At 48.8% G+C, this 27,220-nt stretch overlaps 6 protein-coding genes across 6 annotated transcripts; 3 read left to right on the forward strand and 3 right to left on the reverse strand.

Moving 5' to 3' along the window:
- Positions 1-53: 53 nt before the first annotated feature.
- B0H65DRAFT_476285 (P-loop containing nucleoside triphosphate hydrolase protein) lies at positions 54-3,024 on the reverse strand. The gene has a single exon (XM_062827355.1). It carries the CDS (start codon positions 2,603-2,605, stop codon positions 161-163), a length of 2,445 nt encoding a protein of 814 aa, XP_062678738.1. The 5' UTR covers positions 2,606-3,024; the 3' UTR covers positions 54-160.
- Positions 2,988-5,645, forward strand: B0H65DRAFT_511601 (uncharacterized protein; the record flags this gene model as incomplete). The annotated part of the gene is made up of 4 exons (XM_062828495.1): positions 2,988-3,040; positions 3,257-3,342; positions 4,028-4,573; positions 4,669-5,645. The coding sequence occupies 4 exons, from the start codon at positions 2,988-2,990 to the stop codon at positions 5,643-5,645; spliced, it is 1,662 nt and encodes a 553-aa protein (XP_062678739.1).
- A 2,879-nt stretch (positions 5,646-8,524) lies between these two features.
- Positions 8,525-10,714, forward strand: B0H65DRAFT_552114 (uncharacterized protein; the record flags this gene model as incomplete). Its single annotated transcript, XM_062829869.1, has 3 exons — positions 8,525-8,558; positions 8,687-8,983; positions 9,036-10,714. The coding sequence occupies 3 exons, from the start codon at positions 8,525-8,527 to the stop codon at positions 10,712-10,714; spliced, it is 2,010 nt and encodes a 669-aa protein (XP_062678740.1).
- Positions 10,715-11,278: 564 nt separating this feature from the next.
- Positions 11,279-11,888, reverse strand: B0H65DRAFT_476291 (uncharacterized protein). The gene has a single exon (XM_062827356.1). It carries the CDS (start codon positions 11,574-11,576, stop codon positions 11,358-11,360), a length of 219 nt encoding a protein of 72 aa, XP_062678741.1. The 5' UTR covers positions 11,577-11,888; the 3' UTR covers positions 11,279-11,357.
- Positions 11,889-12,533: 645 nt separating this feature from the next.
- Positions 12,534-15,636, reverse strand: B0H65DRAFT_511603 (component of IIS longevity pathway SMK-1-domain-containing protein; the record flags this gene model as incomplete). The annotated part of the gene is made up of 4 exons (XM_062828496.1): positions 12,534-13,762; positions 13,838-15,207; positions 15,279-15,341; positions 15,398-15,636. 4 exons carry the CDS (start codon positions 15,634-15,636, stop codon positions 12,534-12,536), a joined length of 2,901 nt encoding a protein of 966 aa, XP_062678742.1.
- A 1,316-nt stretch (positions 15,637-16,952) lies between these two features.
- Positions 16,953-18,302, forward strand: B0H65DRAFT_298641 (uncharacterized protein). The gene is made up of 2 exons (XM_062823119.1): positions 16,953-17,743; positions 18,186-18,302. Exons 1-2 carry the CDS (start codon positions 17,105-17,107, stop codon positions 18,255-18,257), a joined length of 711 nt encoding a protein of 236 aa, XP_062678743.1. The 5' UTR covers positions 16,953-17,104; the 3' UTR covers positions 18,258-18,302.
- The last annotated feature ends 8,918 nt before the right edge of the window (positions 18,303-27,220 follow it).

Raw genomic sequence — 27,220 nt, forward strand, 5'->3', positions numbered from 1 at the left:
CTTGATTTATCACGGAATGTCTGTTCGTGGTGTTAATATTTTTTCACATGGGGTGAAAAAGGTAGTAGTGATGATGAATTCGAGCGAGTTTTATCTACCCATGCCGCCTCTATAAAAGTAATAAAATACCCATTTCCTCTCTTCAACATAAACTCCCGATCTAATACCTCCTAAACTGCTTCTCCCACTGCTCAAAACCCCTAATCATCTCGGGTGTAATCTGCCTCATCATACCCTTAGCCGCCATCTCCAGATCCTCTATCGTGATGCCCACCGGCGTATCTTCCTCAACCGAATCCAGTTTAAGGTAGCGATCATAAGCCCTCGTGCCCGCCACCGCGCAAATACCCTTAATCTCCGCGCCCGAGAACCCATCCGTGATAGTCGCCAGCCGCTCAATCTCCTCCTCGCCAATCAACATCTGCCTCTTCTCCGCCTCCTTCCCGAAAATGGCCGCCCTCGCCTCCTCATCCGGCGGACTGACATAAATCAACTCGTCAAATCTCCCGGGGCGAAGCAAAGCCGGATCCAGCGCCTGCGGCCTGTTGGTAGCAGCCAGAACCACCACGCCCGTTAAAGCTTCGAAGCCGTCCATCTCGTTAAGCAGTGTGGTCAACACATTCAAACCGCTAGAACTTCCCCCCGATCCAGATGATGTAGAGGATCCGCCGTGCCCAAAACCCGACCTTTGCCCCGCAATAGAATCAATCTCATCAAAAAAAATCATACTCGGCGCCACCTCCCTCGCCCTCTGAAACAGCCTCCGCACCGCCCTCTCCGACTCGCCCACGTACATGTTTAGCAGCTCGGCGCCCTTGACCGCAAAGAAATTGAGGCCGGACTCGGTCGCCATCGCTTGCGCCGCCATGGTTTTTGAGCAGCCGGGGGGTCCATACAAGAGGAAACCCTTGGGCGGACGGGCGAAGAAGCGAGATAACACGTGGACGGGCTCGGTGGACATGCGCACGGCGCGTCGGAGAGAAACCTTGACGGAGGCTTGCCCGCCGATGTCGGACCAGTGGATGGGAGGCGGCTTGAGGTTTACGTCGTGCATGGCGGAGGGCCGGACGAGGCGGAGGGCTTCTTCGTAGTCGGCGGGGAGGAAGTATTCCGTGGGTGAGGTTATCGAATCAGCGACGAGGGTGGTGGTGGTGCTAGCGTTGGCGTTGGCGTCGGAGAGTTGTAGGGAATTCATGAGAGATGCGACTTCTTCTGTTGCTGCTGCGGGTTGATCATTAAGGCTAACCAAGTCCTCGGTTGATGGTGGTGTTGTTGTTTTCTTCGCCGTCCTGTTGATCCGCGTCCTGGCTATGAACTCGGCTTCGTCCACGAGACGGCGGAGGTCCTTGCCGTTGTAGGCATGCGTGCGTTCGCTGAGGCTGCGGAGGAGAGCGTCTTCTTCCTCGGAGGCTACCCGCAGGTTGAAAGAGGCGAGAATCTCCTTGCGGCCATCGACGTCAGGCAGCGGTAGGTAGATCTCACCCGTGAGCCTACCGGGATCCTTGAGATCCTCGGGGACGTCGGTTGTGTAATCCAAGCAAGTCACGATGACAGCCACCTTGGGAATCTCGCCGGATTCCTGGGCATCGGCCCCCAAGGTATCCAGGGCCTCACAGAGGGCCTGTATCACAGATGTGCGGTTGTTTCTCTCCTTGTCGATGAGCCTCTCGAGCTGGTCGATCAAGATGATACTGGGCTGTTCAAGTCTGGCTTTCTGGAACATGTCCTGAATCTCGGCAAGCTTGTCCTTGGGTTGGATGCGGTAGACTGTGCCCCATCCGGTGGCTGCAATGGTATTCAGGAGCATGCTCTTTCCCGTGCCGTGGCCGCCGTGGATGACAATACCGCGGTACCTGGGCTTGCCCTTGAAGACCCAGGGGTCGGTGAACTGAGACAGCAGGTCGTTGAGTTTCTCGATCTGAGTGTCCAGTCCACGAACACCTGTGACCTCCAGCTTCCCCTGGCGCACTCCGTCCGCCTGGCCAGCGGGGGAAGGCGCCCCTATCCTGACTTTCGTCTTGCCATCCAAATAGCGCGCGTTGCCGGTTGGTCGCCCATTTACCGAAGCAACCACGAACGACCTCTGCGGACCCCTAGCGTAGAGGTTCTTGAACGTCAAACCGGCGTGGACGTGCTCGATCATAGAAAGCCTTCCGGAAAGGAAGAACTCCCAGCCGGGGATTTCGGATGGGTCGATAGGTCCGGCAGTCTCTGCATCTTTGCCAGCCTTTTCGGGAGGTAGCTGTTCAAGGACGACTTCTTCGGCTTCAGGAAGCTTCCCTTCCTGGACTGTGACCTTGACCTGAACTCCAGTCTGGTAGCCGCAGACATCTCTGAAGGCGTCATACAGCTGGATGCTGGCCTTGTCTATCCTCTCTGGCGATTTCCATAGGGTTGCCTCTCGTCGCACAGGCTGGTCGTCGGAAGAGTTCTTGTCGATCTTCTCAATGGTAATGGCCCGTCCTCCGTCTTTGGAGCCGGTCAGCTCGAGCAGAGCTTCCTCGTTGACATAGACTCGCGACGGTTGTTTCTTCGCAAGGTCTTTTTCGGTGGTGCTGTTGGCCTGCAACTTGCGCACCTTGAACTCGAGGGATTTCGTTCCCATGGCGTATGTGTGTAACAGTTCACTGTCTCTTCTTTCTCACTTTGGTCTCAGTGGACCTTGATGTCCAGACTTCCGTTTATTGTAGGGTTTGTCGGGTGGGGTCTTTCGGAGGGCCCGTCGACATGGAGTGCCCGGCTTGTGATTCTTGACTCGGAGCGCAATCAGAGCGTTTACCGTAGCTGGCCCGGGAACCGCCTTTAAAACGGAGACTGAGCCCCGGACACGGTCAGTGTGTCTTGTCCAAGTCCGACTTCATCGCGGCTTCTTGTCTCCGAAATTGACGGCTTCCGATTTTGAAGACCGGTGGTAAGTGGGGCCGGACGCCACCTTGAAAGATACCGGTACCTCTACCTGCATTATCACACTACGTGACACTTTCGCTATGTATCCAGTACTTCCGCAGTACCTGCATCCGGCTGATCTAAGGACGCCAAGGTTCTCGTTCCTGCCGTCCTAACTTTTTTTCTCCTTCGCTCCCCTCTATCGATGGTATTAGGGTTAGGGTTAAGGCCTTGTCTGCAGGGCAGCGTCGACTTGCCGGCGGCAGAGTCCATGTCTTTGCGGGGGACTGATTTCCCACGAAGCTCATCTTGACACTTTTCACGTCTTTTCCTTCTTCGACTTTTACCTCCCCCTACCCCGCGCCTCCAGCTTGCCTCTATGGTTTGCGCTCGGCGTCCACGATCTTGATGCTGTCGAGAGGACTGCAGTTGTCGCAGCCCTTCAACCGGTCATGCGTGAGACTGCATATTGCCCGATCCGCGACCATCCCCTCCATCGCCTTCTCCACGTCTCCGACCAGATGCAGAAGACACCCCAACAGACAGACCGATGATGAGAGGAGCCGCAGGGCTCCGGAACCTCAGCTACAGGCCCGGTATCCAGAAGAACCTGAGCCAGAGGACCGTCCGCTAGTACGAACTGTTCGCACCACGGCAAGAAACACCAACGGGCGACACCAAGAAAATGTAACTCGGGCCCGTCCGCTTGTACGACGTGTTTCCTTCGAACCAAAAGAGACCCGTCCGCTAGTACGATATCATGATGTGGTACACCGGGAAAGAAACACCAACGGGCGAAAAGAAGAGTCTGAGCAACAGCTCCGTCCAATCGCCCGAACCGCTCGCTCCTCACTAGAAAGTGAAAACGTGTTGAAAGAAGACCAACCTGAGCTACAGGCCCGTCCGGCAGTACGAATTATTCGCCACCTAGCCAGAGACCCCATCGAGAAAACAGAAAAAAAACCCGGGTTACAGGTCCATCCGCCAGTACGACGAATTCTTCGCCGCTTGGCAAGAGACCCCGACGAGAAAAAAGAACAACATGAGCTACAGGTCCGTCCAGCAGCACGATCTGTTAACTGGCGGAAAGAAGACTTCTTTGGAGAAAGGACTGCAGATTCTCGGTCAGGCTCTGCGCCAGCTAAACAGCCAGCATGGGCTACCTCTCCGTTGGAAAACCCCAAGCGGAAAAGGAGTAGCGCCGAAGCCTCTAAAGCCAAGAAGGATACAGAGACCGGCTCGGAAGAGGCGTTTCCTTCGCAAGGCGACCTTATAGCGTGGTTCAAGGAATTCACGTCCGAGCGATCCAATTCCGAAGCCACCGCCCAGTCAGCACCACCGGAGCTTCTAAAAATGCGCGTCAAGAAAACCTTTGAACATGACAAGGTGGAGAGCGAGGAGGAGATGAGGAGACTCGAGGGAACGGGGTTTTCAGGGCCTATAAAAATGGACCCCCGTCATGGGACTGTCGGGCCCATCACTTTTCGTCAACCTAGGGAAGAGTTCGACACTCTGGTGTCTTCAGTCGACATGGAGGAGAAGCCAGCAGTCGAGCAGAACAACGAAGACGGCGGTCCAGCAATCATTGTGCTCAATTGTGTCTCCCGGTCCCTTCTAGAGTCCGACTTCCGTCACATTGCCGGTCATGGCCAGCATGTGGACGGGTGGACTTATGGCCTTGTCAAAGGTACGTTCGTAAGACTTCTGTTATTTACTGCAGCATCTTGGGTTTCTTGGAACCACCTGCGATTTCTCAATACTGACATTGATTCCTCTAACCAGTTGTCCAATCCCAATCCCGAACCACACACGAACCACAAGGCTGTTATTTCCTCTTCTTTGACAACGAGTCCAATGCTCGAGCATACATGGATGTTCTGGAACGCTTGCATAACAAGTCACGTCAGGGTTTGCCGAAGGAATGGCGACCGAAGACCACGGCCACGCCAACACCGGTTCAACCTGCTGGGAAGCCAGAAGGCTCAGAAGTTGTGGAAGAAAGCGCCGACGAGCTTCCGGACGTGGATGAACAGCAGGAGGATGGCCTCAGCAAACACGGTGAATACGCCGCCGCCACTTCCAACCCAGACGACGACGGCCTGGACGCTGCTCGCTACACGTTACTGCCTCCTACAGCGCCCCTGCATTACCAAATCTTCACCAGAGACAACATCCTCGAATTTGAGAACATACGGGAGGCAAGCAAGGGCCTGCGGCCTCAGCAGCTTCTCTCACAACCAAAATCTAAGCGTAGCGGAACAGGCTCCTTCGTAGCACCGCCTCCCAAGGACCTCATGAACTATGCCGAGGACCCACAGATAGAGCACAGCAGAAACAGCGTCCTAGTGTACCTCGTCGGCACCAAAATGACCATCCGAGGCTTGCGCACCGCCATCGAAATCGACGCCGAGGCGCGCAACTACCCGTGGCAATTACTCCAGGACGATGATGTAGCGGTTGCAACGACGACCAAGACAGAGCAGGAGAAGGGTGAAAAGGATGCGGCAATCAAGCCCATCCTGTCCACGCTCTCCACCATCAAGTTCAGCAAGTTCAATGAGCACAGGATCGAGCACGAGCTGGATGAGTTCTCGGGCGGGCAGATGGAGGAAGGGGAGATGCACGGGTTTTCACGGTTCGTGGTCTCGTTTGCGGACGTGAGCGAGGCTAGGAGGTTTATCAGGACGTGGCATAAGAGGGAGATGGTGGATCCGAGGACGGAGAGGATGGTGCTTGTTAATGTCACTTCTCTTTGGTAGCCAGTTTGGAGAAATGGTATCAGTCAGGTATGCGGGCAAGCGTGGACATGGGATCGCGCTGTTTGTATGTGGAAGACTTTGTTTAGAGGTACGGGTGGGCTCTGTGTATTATTTGTATTATACTTAAACATTAAGCGGACGTGTATTCGGTGTATATCAGCTCTATCTTGGATCGGAAAAAAGAACAAGTCATGGCGTCTAGACAGGTGAATAACACTCCTCACTTTGGACACGGACACTCTCGAGTCTCGAGGAGGCATGTGTCACAACAGTAACGAAAGGGGTCGTTTAGGATCCCCTGCCCCCCGCGCCCCTCCTAGACTCTAGATTGGGTATTGCCTAAGCTTGGGCTCCAACTTGTGAGATTGTCCGGTTCACGTCGTACAAGTGATACAGTGCCATCTCTTCGTTGTTGTTGTTGTCCTCATCCTCGTCGTGGTCGTCGTGTCCTGCCTACCTGCCTTGCCTGCCCCTTCACTGTCCAACTCCCTCGCTATTTAGTTGCCTGCCCCGACCCGTGACGGCCTGTACGCATCATGGGTCTCAGAGTCACCTCATGCTCTTTCCTCTGGCCGGTCTTACCGTCTCTCACACAAAACACACAACTCATGTGCGTTGTTGTATACTTGCATGTGGTGTTCAAGTTCCCATCCATGTCGTTGTCCAGCGTCCAGGGTTCGGGGCAGGCAACTCTTTCATCTTCGATCTTGGGGCAGGCAGTTGCAAAATGTCCCAGTGTCCCTCGCGGGGATACACAGTAAGTACATTCCGATGGAACTCTGCTAATAAAAGACGTGCCAAACGTGCCCAGAGCTTTAGATTGACGAAGTACACAGTACATTCCCTGATCGCCTCGACTTCACGGGTCCGGCTTTGTGATAGGGAGAGAAGCAACCGGAGAAGACGCCGAAATTTACAGTGGAATGGAGTCTATGACCCATACGGTAGTGTAGAAACCGATACTAGAACGGAAGGTAGTGAAGACTGAAGAGACCAAGTCAAAATCACAGGCGAGAGGCAGGTAGAATTCGGGAGTAACCTTTAGTGGACAGCGAGCCCGGTACCGAAGCATCCGACGACAACTCAAAAAGAGGACCTTTGGTGTTTGGATACTGATGTTCCAGAATCACTTCAACGGCGCACCTCATAGTAACAAATACGCATTTGATAATCTCTTTTACTACCTTCACGGCGCGAACATCATCAGAAACAATCAACATCCGTAACAATAACAACTACTGCCGGGGGGTTGACGAGCCATAGTCAGAAGAGGCTAGCCACCCATGCGGGCTCTTCACTTTCGGGCTGACAATGAACTCGTATTGTTAACAGACCAAGGTATGTACACAGAAGAGAATCTGTTAGTGCAGAGATAGTGAAGAGGTACCTTGGTAGGGGCGGGGAGGTGGAAAGTTCCACCCACACTAACAACAACCGAAGATGGGGGTGGGTGTTAGTGCCCGCCTGCCCGCTCCGCTGCCCGCGCCGCCCGTCATTGCATTTTCCTTTCTTCTGGGCCACCATCTTCTGCCGGTATCTCATCGTCTGCTGTCGTCGGAAGCAGGACATTTGAGCGGAACCGATTGAACTGCTCACCATCGTCTTGAGGTTATCCTCTACAACTCCTTGGGTAACACAGCAAACACTACCTTGTAACGGTCAAGTCTAGAGCGAGAGAGAATTGACAAAGGGCCTCGACGCGCCCCCCCCCCCCTTCCACCTCCGAACCGAACCGTCGGCCGTTGTCGCCCTGGGAGACTGAGACCATCGTCAAGCTCCTACCCGCCAGCCAACCATTGCCCACTCACGAGATAGCCAAGCCAGAGAGCCAGCCCATACCAGGCCCATACCAGGCCCATACCAGGCTCTTCCCTGAACCGGAGCAGTCATCACCTAGTCACCACCTCCTCACCAGAGCTCACCACCAGTCAAGACTCGCTCTGGGTCTGCACCGAACCGACGACATTCCCGTGCAGTGGAACATTACCTCCAAAAAGTCAGAGCGCGGCTGCTGCATTGTGCCGGTCCTGGTAACCGTTGTATACAACACAACCCATACAAGCACGGATAAGGACCACTAGCACAACAAGACGACGTGACGGCGCCATCTGTGTCCTACTCTCCTCTCTGTCACTCTGTCACAATACGGATCCCTTCCCGGCCAACTTGCAACAACAGACAACAGACAACAGACCAGACGCGTTGAGGTCCTGTCCTGCTTGTCGACTCGAATCCTTTTACTTACTAAAGGTCCTGGTCAGTGGCCGGTGTTCTGCTCTCTGTCCTCCCATCCAGTCATCCCAAAGGAGCTGGACCACCTGCCAAATCAGATTTCAACCACCCGAACCCTTATACCGCCGTGAGCTTGACGTTACTCAAAATCAGAAAACATTTGCCGTCCGTCCTCCAGCCAGCTGTGCGCCGTCGCTCTCGCCCTACTCTGTCTCTCCCTCTCTCTCGTCTCGCTGTTCTCTTCCTCGCCCACCTCCTAGGTCCCAGGTTCCCCGGTCCAGCTCGCCAAAGTCCAGAGCGTCCCAATATCTGCCATCGGGCATCCCTGGCCTTTCTCTCCTCTGCAACTCCGCTGCTTTTGGTTCGCCCTTGGATCTTTCTTGTCCTTCACGCGGTACACCGCACTAAAAACAGAGGATACTATCTTGCTACTATCTTGGTACAGACTTCCTGTGCCCCTCCCCTACCTGGCTCTTGGGCATCTCTCTGAAACTAGCTTCCCACCCCCCACAGCCAAGCGTTGGAGCTGCCTATCATACCCGACTCCCCCGTTTACGCATGGCGATATCGTTGTAGTCATCCTACTTACAGAAGCTCAAGCAAGGCCAGCTCGTTGGAGCGGCCGGCATTAAGCACCCGCCTACAACATGGATCTCGAGCAGACGTTTATGACTATTCACAGTGGGTTGGACTCAATTGACATTCCCCGTCACCCTGTCTCGATGCTCAAATAAAAAAATGCGGCGGGCACGCTCCCGATGACGAGCATTTTGTACAATGGTTTGACTGACTCCCAATTCTTCGGGCAGACCTGACAGCAGAGGCGAACATCCTTTTCGCGTCCGACTCCATCCTCGACATTCTTGGCTATCATCCAGACGAGGTCAAGGGGAAATCTTGCTTTGACCACTTTCATCCAGATGACGTGGCACTAGCCCGCCGTGTCCATCAGGAGGGCGTGCTGCTCGATAAGGCAGCTGTTCTGCACTATACCAGAATCGCCTCGAGAGATGGCAAGTGGATTAACTGCGAATGTTGTTTTACCGTCGTCCACGATGTGCTGGTGGCGAGCACAAGCATCTACCGAGGTGGTCTGAAAAGCGAGAGTATGTAACCTCGACATCCAGTATTGACTGTAGTTTTAACCCTTGCGTGTAGGGAGAAAGCTGGATGCGCCGCATATTGAGCGCATATTCTCATCAGCACCCCGAGACCCCAGGTACCATATGCTCGAGCACATGTCGCCCAAGTTCACCATGCCTCCAGCGGGCCGCGAACCTCGTGCGGCGCTCATCCTCAACCGTTTCACTCGGAACCTCAGCATCATGTTCGCCACTAACGCAGTCGAGTCTATCCTTGGAATAAGCCCAGAGGAGATCAAGGACAAGCCTTTCTATGAGTGCATTCAGGAGAACTGTTTACAGGAAGCTATTCAGGTTTTAGAGAGTGCAAAGGCCAACGAGTCGATTGCATATCTTCGCTTTTGGTTTCGGGATCCACGCATAGGCACAGATGGTCAGGACGATGACGAGGACCTAGAGGACGAGGACGAAGATGAAGACGAGTCAGATCAGGAATATGACGAGGACGATGATGAGGTGGAATATTTGGGAAGTAGAGCTAAAGGTTCAAAAGGCAGGGTCGTCAGACAGGACCATGACCAGATGGATATTGACGACAAGCCGTCAGGAGGGGAAGGAAGGGGCGAAGCGGAAAAAGAAAGAGACCGTCGACCCTCCGGTTTTGAGCTGGAGGCAGTTGTGTCCTGTACTTCGGACGGGCTTGTCGTGGTGCTCCGAAGAGCACGGCCACAGGTCCCCGAGCACGTACCTCAACCAGTACCAGTTTTCACTTACGAGAACGGCCTCTTCGCTGCGCCATGGGGTCTCCGTCCAATTGAGCCTTCTGTGCCGCCAGAACTCATACACATCTTCAGACCCCCCCTATTACCCCAGCACATGCCGCTTAAAGAAAACGTGAGGGCAGCCGGTGGCCCACCGATGGACCAGCTGATGCGGTCCATTCGCGATGTCGCAGTCTTTGCTTGGGCCCTGGTGGGCATCAACGGCAATATTGCAAACTACGCACACGGTTTCCCGAGAGATGAGGGATCGCAGCAGCCGCCGGCGGATGGTCGGTATCAAGGGAGGCGAGACAGTCGAGCATTGAATCACCACCTCGAAAACTGCAGGGAATATTACAACCCCAACAACGGACGGTCTCTCGCGGCGGCGGCGGCAAGGGCATCGTCCCCGCTGGAATATCCCCCAGGGCAACAAGCGCTCCCGAGCGGTAGTGGAAGCGGAAGCGGGTGTACGTGTCGTGGTGCTGGTGCTGGTCCTGCATCAGCCCAACGTCAACACACGCCGGGAGTGTATCCCTATGCACCACCACCGGCACCACAGCAACAACAACACGGATTCGAGTCACGACCAGAATATCGATCCCAATCAGGGACAGTCTTTTGCCGTGGTGCTCTACAGCAGCCAAGCGAGGAATCTGGTGCATCGCCTGTACCATCACCATCCTCTTCTTCTTCAATCATGCAACAGCAGCTGGAGCAGCAGCAGCGTTACCACCGTGCTTTTCATTCTCCATCTCCGATGTTGTCTCCTCGTCAAGCAGCTGCCCCTGAATCCGAATATGCTCCCGCTCCCGCTCCCGCTCCCGCTCCCCCAAGACACGACCTACCACCCGAGCCTTGGACGGCTGAGGCGGCTGCGAGAGCAGCTTCGAGAGCTTCATCGGCAGCAGCGGCGACGGCTAGCCCGACGACGACGCAGGCGGCGCCGGATGGGAATGAGATGAGAAGGAATTCGAGGTTTTTGTGGCAGTAATCATGATGTTCGTGGAAAGCGGACACATTTCATCATTTCTTCCCTCTTGTCGATTCACACTTTGAGATCTGTTCTTGATCAATTTACGTATGTATGGGTGCTGTTTGGTGAGGTGGTTATGATTACGGTTATGGGTGTGGGTATCCCTCCTCTTGTCTTTTCGATCTACTGTAAGGATGCAAAAAGAGATTATGATAAAAGATAAGAAGCGAAACCCGATAAAAATGTGACATTGGCACCTCCTTTTCCCTCCGCTATACTAGTACGTTATTATTCAAAAGCTAATCGGTGTTGTTTGGCTATGTAAGCGTCAAGTTACCTACTTCGTCCGCAAATACCGGAAGTTATGATCAGGGATCGATCGGGTATGAATGGGATGGATGGGCACGGCAGCAATGGATGGGCGGCGGTTAGGCGGCTGGTTGAAATCTTGTTTTCCTTCTTTCTTTTCTTTTCTTTCTCTTTACTGTCACAGACTACTGGTATTTCTCACGAAATGAGGAAAATGAAGGATGTGTGTGGATCGGCTGACTGACTGGCGATGTTCTGTTCACAGATGAAAATCTGAGATGGAAGAAGAAGGGGGGTCGGTCGGTTACCTATCATGTCATGTCATGTCATGTCATAGCATATTCAAAATGGTTCAGTTCTCAAAAAGATCTCGGTGTACTGAGAGAGAAACGAAGATAGAGCAGCGGGTGGGTGGAATTCGCGGCTCTAACGTATCGTATCGTATCGTATCGTATTGCATGTGTTGACACCCCCCACCCGTGTGGAGGACAATTTTATATGAATGAATGAATGAATGAAAGAAAGAAAGTAGAAAAGAAGAAAAAGAAGAACAACCGTCCATCTTGAGCATTGATGCACGGAAACGCTGCGTAGATGGCTACAAGTACTCAATGATGGTGATGAATATGACTAGAGGTAGAGATAGCTAAAAGCTAAGGACGGGAGGAAGAAGAGGATCGTCGGACGCGACGGAGTGCTATCATGACGGGATCCAACATGGCAAGGAAGAGCGGGGATATCCCCCGTAGTGTATCACTCATCTGAAGTGGATGGATCATGGAAGCATTGCGCTGATGGTTGTTCCTTAGGTTCCTTCTGTGTCACTCCCAGCTACCTTACCTACCTAGGTAGGGGTGCGAATGCTCTCTTGCTTGAATTAATAGAATTGGTGTGGTTCGTGGTTCATGGTTCATGGTTCAAATGGAAGGTAAGTACTACGGAGGCAGGTGATGATGTCATGGAACAAAGTATAACCGAGTTAGTTCTACACTGGCACGCACGACTGGATGTGTCTATTTTAGAAGAGAGCAATATTGCGCTTGACTGTTGTAGTATATGAAGCACTACCTACGTATATATTAACGACCTCCAAGGGTCGAAGTACGAAGAGCACGTCTTATACGTTACGTACGTATTTACGTTCAACCGCTTGCCCCAAGGTATGTTTGTATGCGATCCCCTTCTTTACTGTCTGTCTACTAGTAGTAGATAGGAGCATCATGGATCCTTTCCTGAGTCCAGTTCCACCGTCCGCTAACACCAAAGCCGAAACCGTGTCATCCAACGCCAATGCCAACGCCAAACAGGTTCCAGATAAAAGATGTTGAGTGGTAAATATACAAGGCTATATTTATCTGGCTGTGTTTGTGTGTGAATCAACTGGGTACCAATGATATCTCGAAGAATATATTTCGCCCTATTTTCCTTTCCTTCCTCCGCCTTTCGCCCTTCCCTTTCTGCTTTCCCCTGGTCCATCTTTCCCTTTTCCCTTTAGCTTTACTTTCCTTGACCCAACCCAAAGCAACCTCTAGTCTTTCATTGCGTCTGGATCTTCTTCTTCTTCTTCTACTACTGACTTTGAAGTCTTATTGTCATCCCCTTCCTCTGTTATCCTTACATTTTCTTTTCCTAGTGCAGTAGTAGCACCTGTTGTTGTTGTTGTTTCTTTCGCCTTCTCATCTGCGCTGGCCGTCGACTCAGGTTCTGGCTCTGAAGGTTTCCCACCACCAAGCATGCTCTTTACTTTGGAAGAGATGTTGAAGGCAATCTTCTTTGGTGTGCTTAGACTTGAAGTAGTAGCAGCAGGAGCGGCGGCGGCGGCGGCGGCGGCGGCGGCGTCGGGAGCTGGAGTTTCCGAGGTGCCGTTTTCCTCCGCGGCAACATCAGCGGAACCGACGGCAGCAACAGAACCATCATCCCCAGAGATTCCCATCTTCTTGCGAATGTCTGCACCGGCGCTCGCGGCACTGGCATTGCTCCCTCGGCGCTTGGAGTGTAGCAGCTTGTCGAACACATCGTCGTCCTCGTCTGCTTCACGGCGCCGCTTCTCAGATATCCTCTCCGGCGGCGTCGCGACAACGGCGGCAGCTGCAGCGGCGGCCGGTCCACCTTTTGTTGGTGTTACTGGTGATTCGCCGTTTTCCTTTGCGCCGCTGTCTTCATCGTCCTTCTTCTCTTGGGCAGCTGCCTCATCACCCGCCACGCCGTCTTCCTCGTCCGAGCCGTATTCGACCAAGGGCTTCAGCAAAGGAAGAGTAGTGGCGGTGCCGTTGGTACGATGAGGGCCGTTCTGCGGCCCTTCGTCCTCTTCGTCCGATACACTGTTCCAGTATTCCTCTTGAGCCTGGTCGACGGTGAGTTGTTCCTCCATCAGACCGGCAGTCGGCCTCGCCGGTCTCCTCTCGCTCTCGGCCGCAGTTGGTCCCTCGTCTTCGTCTTCATCCATGAAGTACTCCGGGTTGGTCGTGTAGCCTTCTGTCTGGTCGTACCTGCTGACCATTTCGCGGAAAGTATCCATGTGCGACAGCGCCATGATCTTTTCACGGTAGTTTTCCACGAGGTGCTTGATCAGGTCCTTGACATTCTCCTTATTAATGAGGACGAAAAGATCGAGGCAAGCCGAACAAAGCAGGTTGTCGCGGGTGATTGCTCGTAAAAGCACGTCGAGGATAGGGCCGAGGATTTGCTTCTCGGCAATATGCTTCATGTAAAATTCGTCGTTCATCAATACAAGTTGCTTGATAAATCGTATGGCCACTAAAAAGGTAAAACATGCAGGTTAGCCTCCTGTGCTTATCAACTTGACGGTTGTTCCAAAGCTGATGTGCCTACCGAGCTGCAGATGCTTTTGCTTGCATGAAAGCAACTGAACGAAGCGCTGTGCCAGGTTGTGGGTGATGAGGAAGTACTTGGCCCTATGCTGATGTTGTCGGATGAAGGAGCAAAGAATATCGTTCAGATAGCCGAAAATGTATTCCTGCATGGGTTGAAACTTTAACTCTGTCTGCCCTTCGAGTTCGAGCAGTGGCTTAAAAAGCCTGGCGGCTGAGGTCTCATAGAAGTGCTGTATCAGAAGTTCTTGCTGCGGGTCGGTGCTGTGAAGCTGTCTCACTCGCTGCCCCTGCTGGTTGGGAGGGTACTCTCTTGCATCTGGCGGCATGATCGGCGCCACATCAAGCAGAATTCGAAGGGCATCCTGCATTTGCGACTTGACGCCGAGATCAACCTCAACCAACAAAAGGTCGATGATTACATCGGTGAGTGGCTTCTGACGTTCTTGCAGCTGTCGGTAAATCGTATGTCGGACCATCTGGGGATCGTGATCAATCATGGCGACGAGGATGTCAGTAGCATGTACTCTTACAGTGACGTCGTGGTCACACAAGCCGAAATTAATGACACGAATAAGACCATGACCAAGGAAGTTGGTATACAGATTTTGTCTTGCTGGCGGTTGAAGGTTCTTGGCGATGGCACAGCAATCGTGGAGGAAAGTAACGGCCTGCTTTTTGCGCAGATGTTGCGCAGAGGGGTCCGCGAATATGGAGAAGAGGTCGTTCAGGAACCCGCCGTTAGTTTGGATATGGTTGATGATATCCACCTGGTTGAAGAAGATAAGGGAGTTGAGGACGGAGAAGGTCGGGTCATCTAGAATTCGGGCCAGAACCACATCCTTGAGATACAGCAAGCGGAAGGTCTGTTGAATCTTGCGCCGAATTGTATCGTCCTCAATCTTAACCACCTCCTTGAAACGGGTCTGGTTGCTCAACCACTGCCGGTGATTCGCTTTGTGCTTCGGGAAGTCGGGATCGTATTCGAGGGCACCCACCACACCGAGGACACATTCATCAGAGACAGCCTTTTCAATGATTGCAGTGTCGTTCAGGAGGAGCATCGTCTTGGTCATGTTGCAAAGACGGAATAGGTCGTCGAGGCTCTCAAGATCTTCCGCCATATCGACTAGGTTGCCCAATGATGGCAAGATGTCGGCCTCCATGATGGACTTGACCAGCATCTCGCGCCCATTAGCCGTATTGGACATCTGGCGCATAACATTCTCGAGGTCGGGTAGGTTCGCCAAATCAGCCGGGGGCAGCGTGAAAGTCGAGGTTGACATATCCATAGTAAGATCCTCGGAGAGACTGTCGTCGGCGCCGCCCAGGACATTGTGAAAGGTTTGTTGAACGCCGTCAATAAATTTCCTGATACAGCGGTTAACAGGCGCATACATTATCAAATCGCGAAGATAAGACCAACCATATCATGGCGCAACCCTCGGCTTCCTGGAAGCTCAAGGCCATATCCACATTGTTCTCGGTCCATACAATTAGGGTATCTGCAAAGACAGTTAGCGATGCGATGGTGGGGCCGACGGTATTGGTTTGAGAGAACGCGCCTTGTTGTTTCTGGAAGCCATCATCTTTGACGATCTTGGTCTCGAGTAGAAGGCGGTCGGGGTGGTCTTCGGATTCGACGATAACGCGGGGCTCCTTTGGCTGGTTCTCCTGGACGGGGACGAACTGGGCGGTGCAGAAGCCGGTGCCGCGATCAAACCAGTCATTGTTACGGAGTTCGTAGACCTTGACGCGCTTCTTGTCCGTCGTGTGATGAGGCACCGGGTGTGCCATCATCAAGGGTTCGGCGTCCCCCTCTGGGACGCTCTGATCGTGGTCGAGCAGGTCGTCGGACAGATCGAGATGTTGGTGCTCAAGAGGTAATTCGGCCCCGGCGTGACTGATAACCGCAAGTGCCGCCACTTTTTATCGGAGCGATGCGCGCCGGAGTCTGCGCGCGATGGGTGAGGGCTGAGGGTCGCACGGGAGCAATCGCGCTAGATAAGGCCGAGGTCTGATGGGACGGGGTGACAGTGTGGAGAAGTCGAAGTTCTGGGCTTTCGGGGGAGATTGGAAGACGGCGTCTGGCGCAAGCGGCGTCGAGGGGTGTGACGTCGCAGAAAAATTGGGATAAAATAGACCAATATTAATTTAGAAAAAGGATCGTCCCGTCATTGAGTTCTGCTCTAACGCCAGGTTGATACGGGTACGTAGAGGTAGGACTTTCTGATAACCCGACAGGCAGCAAGTGGTCGAGCCTTGGGGCGAGGTCGGCTGAAGAAAAGGTCGAGATATCCTGTATCTGTATCCGCCGGAGACCAAGGGTAATACTGTAGAGGGATGTAGCAGGAGTAGCAAAGTCGATGGTAGCGAGCAATGGCGCGATGGCTAGGAGACGAGAGATAAAAAAACTTAGTATGGCGACTTGGAGATGAATTCTTGTTGAACCCGGGACGATAACGAGGAGAAGCGCGCGTGTCAAGTCGAGGCTGGATTGAAGGCCAGGCTACACTAAGCGCGCCGCAGGGTCAGATGGAAGAAAGTGGCTTGGGCGTTGTCGCAAGATTGGGAAAGTGATATGATGAAATCGGGGTCAATCGCGCTGGGAATCCCGTTCCTGCTGCAGGCCCAAGGTTGCGATGGCCGATGGGCTTCCAGGTTCAACTCTTACGGGAATGGAAGAACAGGGCACGGAGCAACGGGGCAATGGGGCGACGGGGTCCTCTCTGTTGACGAAAACCAGTGGGTGACTGGGTGGTGACCCGCGGGGGAAGACGGGGGCCGAACGGGAGAGAGCCGCGAACAGATTCGCTGGTCGAACAAAGTGGAAACTGTGAAGCAATGTGCGTGCAAAGTGGAAGCGCCGCCTTGTCGAGTGCTGCGAAACTCGGCGAGACTTCGTGCCCGACAGTGCCAGCGCCGGTTCAGTGTGACATGTACTGTGATGGATCTCTGCACTCAACAGGCCAGATCAAGCTTAGCGCCTCGGAACCCCTAGGCTGCCAGGTGCCAACAGGCAAGGGCCAGATGGAAGGTCAGGAAGGTGTGGTGAAATTGGATGGAAGTGGAAGTCGAAGTCGGATGGAAGCTGATAAGATATCTGTCAATCCCCACTTCTTGTCTGGTTTCATTGCGGTTGGAATTGAGGATGAAACCAATGCTGACGTCAATGCAGCGCAGAGATAACGTCTTATTAAGCATACTTTAACGCGCCCAGTGCACGCACCATGACGCGCACCTCGGTTGCTCTTCCGAAAGCTTCTCCATGTTGGGATTTGGGAATTGGGGTTCAAACTTGACACCTTCCCAGACTTTCACTTCAACTTTACAACGAGATCCACCCCCTCCGCCCTATCTCTGCTGCCAGAAGCACGTCTCCAGCTGCCAGAAACATGGAGCACATTTCAAGCTCCACTTCTCCCGTTCCCCATCCCTAACGGTACATAGCACTGGATTTAAAGCTGGGCATGCCCTGCCTTTGAATGCCTTCGTTCACCAATTGCCTTTGTCTCGCTGGACGCCTTCTCGCCGGCAACAAGGCCCCAGGGGCATTCCGCTGTCCAGACCCGACTCCAGAGGCGTTCCCGTCGCATCTCCCCGCTCCCACGCCACCCCGCCGTGCCGTCCTTTCCGAGTCTTATTGGAGTCTTATCGGGACATCATGGTTGCAGACCCACTTGGGAATAGCCTCATCCCGCTCCCGGACTCGGGTCAGGACTGCCAGCGCCGGGCAACCACGTCTTTATACCGGCAGGGTTTGCATCCTCAAATCCGTCCTTCCTTTGTCCCCGGCCTTTATATCGGCCGTAGGCGGTGTCTTCATGGCATTGTTCGTTCCGCACGATATTTGGGAGATACACAAATGATGGGACATGATTCAATGTCACCTACTCACAAAGCAACGGTAGGCTTCGTGCCTCTACGTTCAAGAGGTTATGACCTAGAGGCATGATACACCGAGGGTTGATGCTACAAGTGAAACATCTTCTTGCGTTTCGTTGCGCGTTAACTCTGTGGCTCGGGATTGCCGCAGCTAACGCCATAAACACTTGGAACATTGGACACCAGAAACATAGCGAACCATCTGCAACAAGAGCTATCATCTGTCCTCCAACCCCCACGCCAGCTTTCTGCTCCTCCGAGTCAGGGTCACATGGTGATAGAAATCACATCTACGACCATCACAAGCGGATACAGCATCCGTCGGATGGGGGCAGCGGCTGGGCCGCTGATCTTCTTGAGACAGGCCTCGCCATGGCTTTATACGGTTTTGGTGTTTTGTCTTTCTTTTCTTCTTTTTCTTTTCTCACGTCCTGTTCTTTTGCTAACGATGTGGTACGAACCAGGTTCAGAAGGCCGTAATCATATCCGCGCCATGGAAAACACCTGAGACAGCGCGGGAACACATCTTATCGTGACGGGCCTTGGTTTTGGTCACGCCGTATCCAATTTTCAAGCCCCGACGCCTAATTTCTCACTGTCACAGGCTGCACCAAAGCGGATTGGCTTTACGATCTTCGAGATGATACACCATCCATGGTGGCCCTGGCTTGGTGAGAAGGCATTATCGGGATCGTCGATATATCGTCAGAGATCACAGAATCGGCACAGCACCGGCCAGCTGCCTCACCTGGACTCGAGATTCGCGACTGGCCGCCAGCTCCAGGTGACAGCAAGATATGCGCCGCAAGGTGATTCGAGGAACAGGCTGCAGGAGGCTGAACATGTGTGCGTATGCCGGCACTGCGGTTACGCCAGGAACCCGTCAGGCTCGTGTATGCCCTGGACGGACAAATGCGTTTCGGCCAATCGCCTCCTGTCCGAATAGGGAGCCACGACCAACCAACCTTATCTTGCATCTGCCTGTTCGAGGCTGTAAGAAGCAAGGAACAATGTCGGATTGGGCATTGATGATATCGCCGAGATATCCTCCTCGCTGACTCAAGTCCCATCCATACATACATATCGTACACTTGGGCAAACAAGCCAACAATCGGTGTGCGGTGTGGTTATCGTGTGGGCTTTGACCTGCCAAAGCTGGTCGGATGCAGGATGTGAGAAGGGAGGCATCATTCGTGCTTGAGTATCTCTCTTGTCGAGCAAGCGTATCGCCGTCGCGGACAATTGGCAGATCATCTTTGTCTGACCAAGATATTGGAGCATGCCCCTGCCTGGCCATCAAGCCGACCTGTATCAGACGATAAGATAGGTAAGTCTACCACAGGAAGCCTTTTCCTCTTTGATCCAGCACGATGCCTCATGGTATCAAGGTTTCGGAGAGTATGGTCATTAAACCGCCCAAGACTCTTGCTCTCTCGACGCCTGTAATGACTTGCTAGGGAGGTGGTCGGTAACATCCGAGAGCCAGGTATTGTGGGTTCTATTTTAATCCATGTCATCGTATTGAGGTTGGGCTGCTAGGGGCGGCCGGCGGACAACGACGTCAGCTATAAGCCGCCCTGATATGATACCTATACCAATCCTGAGATACGAACAGAAAAACGTGCAACAAAGGGAGAAATAAAGGTCAAGTTCGGTTGAAAGGTGTTCCGGCACTCAATCACCTGTCAAATACGCATTGCATGCGTGCGTCTGCTTGGGAACAAACTCCCTTGCACCTATCATCCCATCCTGACGGTTTGACGGCACCATTGCTGCAGCACCAGCAGAGGAGCTAGCCGAAAAGTATAACCCACGTTCATTGGAAAATTACTCTTCTCTGATCAGAGTGTTGACATTTACACCGTCATCAACGCAAGCCACGGTCATGCATGTTCGCTTCCCAAAGAGCGATTATGTTGAAAGCTGGAAGACGAAGGCGGCTGCCACTATTGACTTGTGCTGCCAGATTAGGAATGGGGCGCGCACAACAAGCCAACCAAAGCCAACCACAGAGCGTGAGGCAGGCAGGGAAGAGATGTCTTTCTGCAGTCATTCACTCGCGCTGACCGATAAAGCAGCATTTACCACATCGATAGTGGCACTCCAACGTCCTGGTAATGGCTTACATATCTGTGCTGCGTTGTTGGCAGACCGGTAGTTTGTTATCGATGCTGAGTACCTCGATCTGGATTTCAACACCGTCATCGCATTCGGGCCGCATCGCATGCGCGAGGTGGGTGGTGCTGAAGACTTGGTGATAGGTTTGATACATGGGCTGCTACGGTAGTACGACTAGTTGGGGATTCCCTTTGAGGAGGGGTCACTGATTACACTGATAGGAACCTTCGGTGAGGGAGGAAATTACACGCATCATGGCCAATGATGAAGGAAGCAATACTTGGACGCCGTGGCGGCTCGATCATATGGCGAATGCTGCTTCCCTTCGGCGCCCGCCTATTAAGTGCGGCTGGAGGGGGGAAAAGAAGAAGAACACGACGAGGCTCTCGTAAGCTCTCACAGGTACGCTCAGGCACACCCGCACACTCGCACACTCCAGGCACACAAGGCACAAACACCGGAGCAATGAGCTTATGTTCTTCATGCCCTGCCAAGAGGGGACACTTGTGTCTCGGGAATGCTTCAGAGGGGAACCAATGACTCCTCCCGTATTTTTGTGCCTATGTCGTTCAAGAAATTCCTGAGGGTGTGGTCTGAGTTGTCCACGGCCCTACGCAGTTGAGCAGCAACATCCTTCTCGCTTCTCTGCGGCTGACATGGCGTCAGGGTTCGTATGGATTTTACCACGCTGAATGGCACCGTGGAACCCCAAAACCCATGGCCTATAACTCGGAGATGGTTATCACCAAGGTTACTTCCTTGCTTAGATGTGCAGTACGTGCGTGCATCTGGTACAGTCGTTCATGTTGCGCCGCCGTCCTTACTAAGCGGTGATTTGTACACATACAGCAAAGTCACGAGGCTGTAAGTACCGGTACGGCGTGCGTTACTTAACCAACCGTTGAATACGAGATGGGATGGGGGACAGCAAGAGTTCCCTCGTTACTTACCCCCGCCGCCGCACTTTTGTCGGCGTCTCGGGCGTCCACTCAATTATCCGGCGCTCTGCTTCTTTGCTTTTTCTAGCTCTGCGTTGGACTCGCAGAGGTACATACCGCAACACTCTCGCAGAGTCGCAGCTTACCCTTTCTCGGTGTTGTTGATAAGCAGCCCATCACCAACCTCGTGTAACGGGATAACAACAAGGAAAAGAAGGAATGGGCTCTGTCGATTGCAATTTGAGATCTGCTTGACTGCGAAGGATGTTATACGAGTTTGTGAAAAGGTTTGATGATGCTTCAGGAAACGAACAACCCCTTCTTCGGAGCGGAAGAAAATTGCCGACACAAACTGTTGTTGCTGACCGGATCCAGAAACCCAAACAAAATCTTACCTAACGCCAAGAAGCCTACGAAGTACCAACTAACACACATATAAAACCCCGACTGTTCTACACTACTGCGTGGAACAGAAGACAAATAAGCCCTTGTGTTAATCTTTCTCGGTGTTATGGTGGACTGAATGGTGGATAAGGTATCGAGGTTTTTGGTAGGCCTCTCTCACCAAGCTACTGTAGGTAGAGACAAGCCAAGCCCTAAAAAGCCATCCCTAGGGCCCCGAAGAGTCTCAGACTCTCGGCAAGGTTACCTTCTGAATGGATCCAGCGAGCTGGAAATAGTGTCAGGCAAGGGGGGGACACTGTACAGTCCAATGCTGGAAAGTTTGTTAGCTTGGTTCTTCCCCCACTTTTCCAAACCAGGGGGTACAGGGGTCCTAATTGGCCAAAATGGTCTGAAAGTGGAGGAAAAGTGATCTGAGGGCAGAATCAGTAACTCTCTCGCGCACAAAGGCCTTTTTTCTACTCCACTCCAAAGCTATACCCACCCTCAATCCTTCATAACTATCGCTAAAGAGGTCAAATCCAGTGGATTCCAACGGGTCTGGTACCTATCCTTAGCGGGTCAATTGCCGGAACGTGCACATGTAGACCTATTTCCGTCCGCATGTAGACCTCTTTACTTTTTACAGTTGAGTAAGCCCAGTTAGCCACTTAGCCGCGCGCGATTTTGCTGCCTAACTGCCGCTACCGTTGCGCTATCTATTAGCGATCGCTAGTCTTATAGTGTAATTAAATAAAGTTACTACGAGGTTTTACCTTAGTATTAAGCGATTATTTATAGCAATTATTTATTATCTTTATTATTCTTTTATATAGTATCTTTAACTTCGTAGTATTAATATTCCTCGCCTGCCTGCCGTACGTTACGTATTCCTCTAAATAAATTAAACATCCTAACTGATTAAAACAATTAGCGCTGACGGGATTTAAATAGAATTATTAATAATATACTTTCAACTCCGCTTCGAATAGTTATTTCTAACTGGGGTACGCCTCTCTTTATTAGATTTCTATTACTATTAATCCGCTGCCGCCTTTGCGAAAGATCATAATTACTATAATCTTCTAACGAATATATTATTAGATAGTAATTTTTAGTATTAATAAGGTCTCTAATATTAGCGAAATTATTATTTACTTCCTTGGGTTATAATAATAAGGTCGCTATATTCAATACCATATATAATTATGCCGTATAATAGGGTTTTACTTTAATATTATATAGCTAAACGAAAAGTAAGAAGAGAGGAGAGGAGAGAATTGTCGTATAAATTGATTATTATTATATATATAGTAATATTTATATAAAATTTAAATAAAGTATTCGAAATATAGCTTCGAAGTGGCTAGGCTATTTATATTAAGTAAAAATTTTATTAAAGAAGAAGTAAGGTAATTAATAATTCGTTAAAGAAATTAAGAATTTTTATAATTATAATATCGACGTTATTAACTTCGCTAGTAATATTTTTTATTGGTAATAAGTTCGTTTTTATTATAACAAGGCTATTGATATTATTATCGAAAGGTTATTTAGTATAATTAGAATAAACGTACGTTAAATTGCCTACTATTTAAATAGTACTCTTAAGGACGACGAAAATATTATATTTCTTCCTACTATTATTAATAACCAGTTAGTAATAAAATTACGTAGTTTTTGAGCCCTTATTATTATTTAGGAGGTTTAAAATATTTAATAGGGTATTTGCTGGGTAAAATATAGTTTTTATATTTTGATAGAAATGTTTATCGATTTGGTAGAATAGTATAAGAATATATATAGTATCGAATATTTCGTCGATTATAATTTTTTATTCCTTAACGAATAAAGAGTTATATAAGTATTTTAGACTTTCGATTAATATATAGAGATATAGAGGAAAAATCCCTATATATTATTAGTAAATAATATATATGAAATATTTCTACCTTTATTAATTCTATTATTTAAATTTAGGGTCTTTAATTTAATTAACCCCTTTTTTTCCCTTGCAAATTAACCGTTTTAATATTCCCCTCTTTAATATTACTAATATTAATACCCTAGGTTATAATTTCAATATAAATTTTAGTTTTTTAAGTAGGGAAAGTTAAGAAGATTTCGTATAGTAATTTAATTACTTTAAAAAGCTTTAAGAAGATTATAATATTACTAGCCTATTAATACTTATTAACGATTTTAGTAAGGGATTTAAAAAGGCCGTTATTATTACCTACTTAAACGTTCTATATTAATTATATACTTAGTATATTATAAAAAATATAAATTATTATGTTAAGAAGAAATAAGTTTAATTAAATAACGTTAAAGTAATTTTTAAAAACAATTTATTTAATTTCCTATTAATTATTTAGGATTCAGATAGTAACGGCCTGAATCCTCTATTATATATAGGCCCCAGAACCGTAATTAACGACAATAAATTTAATGAATATATTAACGACGATTTAGAAGAAGATGACCTAGAGGAAGTAAAAAACACCGCCGCTATTAGCCGCTTTATTTAGTGACTGAACGATAAGTAAAGAGTTTGTAAAATAGTTAATAAATTAGTAAATAAAGTTATCGCTCTATAAAATTGTAAAGTGCTTATTTTTAACCCTATTCGTCGATTTTACTAAAATTCGTATAAAGGTTTCTAAAAGGCTTAGAAGTAAATGATTTATATTAACGATAAGGATTACTTTAAATAAGTATAGTATTTAATAGTTTATAAATTTAAATGATAAATTCGTAAGTATTAATTTCCTTTCTTTATAATATATTATATATCTTTTTTGCCTGCTTGTTTTTATTATTATTAATTAATAACCTCTTTTATTATAATTCTATTAATTTACTTCTATAAATATTACTTTCTATAGATTGACGAATTTAGTAACTACGTAATATCGAAATTTAAAAATTATAGTATTAGGGTAACTAATAAAATCGAATTTGTATATAAAGTTATTAAACGCCTCCTTAAGAATTATTTTTCTTTTCTAAATTAACTATACGAATATATACATTCTATTTACCGTTTTTAAAGAGAAGTATTTAAATTATAATATATTATAGCGCAGTAAACGTATATATATGAGTATAAAAGGGTAGGGATATTTAATAATTTAGTATTAAAGGTACGTAAAAATATACTTTTTTATTATTACCCTTATAAATATAATTAACCTCTTTTATTCTTTTTTATTTTTTAAAGGTTTAATTAATTAACTTCGTTTTTTTTAATATAAGTAGCGCTGTATACTTTCAAATTTATATAGTACTAATACTGCTATATTTATAATAATTAATTAAAAGACCCTTATTAAAACCCAAATACAACGTATAAAAAGGTATTTATAATTTAATATAATTTACTTTATAAGTATTTTATATTATAGTTATTATAAATGCGTCCCTCATTAATATTAATTATAGAGGATATATCTACGTATTAGTAATTAAAAGTGAATAGGAATATAAATCTAATTAAAGCTAAACGCTAAACTTATATAATTTAAAATCCTATTATTTTATTTAGCTACTAGAAGTAGGCGGCTATCTCCAACCTAAACCTTATAAATTATATACATAAAATATCGGAGCGAGATTTTATAAACTTGGAAGTCTATAAACTACGAAATTTAGAAGGTAATTAGGAATTTGCCTAATTTACTTAACCTACTTAACTTATCGACTATAACCAGTATAATAACCGCTGTATTTCTTTTTATAATAAAGAACTCCGCCGGATAATATAATAAAATACCTAAAGAGGAGGGAAAAAAGGGGGAATATATAGAAAGGGGGGGTATATAAAGAGGGGGTATATAGAGAGCGTCCTATACCTATAATAATTATATTACTTAAAATAATTTATAGCGAACTATTATAAAAGTAATTAATAATATAACTAATAATACGGCTAAAATTATTATAGTACGGTTAATTCTAGCTCTAGCACCTTCTCTAATACTATTACTGACGGTTCTAATTCCTTCGCCCTCGCTTTTTTACCTTCTAATTCCCTTATAAAAAGTTTTAGCACCCTCCCCGTTTCCTTATCCCTAAATTTAATAATAGAGGTAGCCGTTACAATTTTTTTTCCTTAATTTAGGCGGTTATTAGAATTAATATAGGGATTAGGTGCTAAATACGGTTGAATTAGGGGATTATATACTTGCCCGGTTAGAAGTAAGGGAGGTTCTTGTAATTTATACTATAAATTATTATACTAAGCTAATTAATTCTATTATTATTTAGGCGCCTCCTAAAGACCTAATTAGAAATTTCGTTCCTCCTCCCTTTAATTAATTATAATATAATTTATAAAGTTATATTATATTAATAATATAATATAATTAAACTCTTATAGTTATAGTATTACCTCTAATACTTGTACGGAGTAGAGGATAGGCGTTAGGGAATTTAAATAGGAGGGCAAATTTTTAATTACTTTCCTAGTATTTTAAGTAGTACTTATATAGCAGGTATTAAAATTAGTGTAGGTACGTACATTTTAGGTAGTAAGTATAATATATATAGTAATAAAGCTAGTATAGAGGATAGTAATATTATTAGTAACCATAGTATTAACCTCTTTAGTAGTAGATAATTGATTAGATTAATAATTTTAAATACTCTTATATAAAAAAGATTACGTAAAAGATGTAGATTTAACGATACGCGGGCTTCGATTTGGTGACTTTATTTGTACGGCGGTATAGGCGGCGCGGCTGGGCGGCTAGTTGGGCTTATTTAGTTGTAAAAAGTGGGGGGGTCTACGTGCGGACGGAAATGGGTCTACGTGTGCACGGATTCCGGTCAATTGCACACAGTCTCCCCTTTTACCCACTTTTACCCACGGTTCAGAGGGCTTGGCTGGCCGTCTAGCTTTCCCTATTGCAGCACTCTCTTCAAAAGTCGTCGTTTTGAGTGCAACCCTCAAAATCGATGCAAAATCGAGGCAGTTTTACTGGCTGAACCCCCTTGTAAGAAAAGGTACAAAATCCCTGTTACGTACCAAGCTAACAAACTTTCCAGGGCTGGATTGTACGTACACAATGAGCGGACAGGGGCTCACGAAGGACCGCCGGCGGCCCCGTGTACAGAGGTACCTCTACCCTATCATCTTTTTGCCCTGCTGAGGTTACTTCAACTCTTGGGTACAGCTTCACTCACAACCATCTTTGCCCGCTTCTTTGGTCCGATAGCAACCAACCCCGCCAGGCGTGCAGCGAGGGAGATGCGGCTTCTCTTCCACTGATTCGATTCCCAGGGACTCGTTCAATGCGTTGGCGTACCCATCTTTTCAGTCTCAATTCCTCTTTCGGGAGCGGGAGATGGGAACTCGAGTGGTGGGTGGTGACCCCCCACCGCGTGGCTGACGGCGTTGTTGTTGTGTTGTTGCTCCTTGCTGCAGCTTCTCGCTTCGTGCTTCTCCTTCTGCTTCTTTCGTTCGTTCCATTCCCAATGCCCAGTCATCGTGGTCGTACCGTGTAGGTACTCATCGGTCATGGTGCTTCCCATGGGGAAACCAGCCAAATGTCTGGCTGCTCGGATGTGGAATATGCCCTTGTAAGCTGCAGCGGTGCTATCTGTTTCCGGGTTCGTGACCGGTCAGAGCTGTAGCTGATGGGGAGAACTCCATGGTGGGTGAGGCCATTGACCTTTGAAATGTCAGCCAATGTACTTCGCCTTGATGTAAGTTTACCCCTCCCTGGCTTCTAGTTTCCCGGGGTCACCTCCTTTCTCTTTCCGCCACTTCTTTGTACAGCCGAGAACCAGCAGGCGGGATATATAACCTCCCACCCCAACCCGCCTTTTCCTATCCCTGTTTAATCAATAATTCTTTCCCAGTTCCGTGTCTATATATCTATCCTCCGGCCCTCGACATTACATTCACTTATTTTCGGTCCATTCATCTGACCAACTAGATAAGCGAAGACACTTACCCATCTGTTACGCTACCAATCTTACCTACATCTTGGGGGATCTGTACGGCAACACTTCATATACATCGTATCAGGTGCCGCTTGGACACCTGACGGCCCACC

Source organism: Neurospora tetraspora (assembly GCF_033439725.1).
Source record: "Neurospora tetraspora strain CBS 560.94 chromosome Unknown B0H65scaffold_7, whole genome shotgun sequence".
Classification (NCBI taxonomy): domain Eukaryota; kingdom Fungi; phylum Ascomycota; class Sordariomycetes; order Sordariales; family Sordariaceae; genus Neurospora; species Neurospora tetraspora.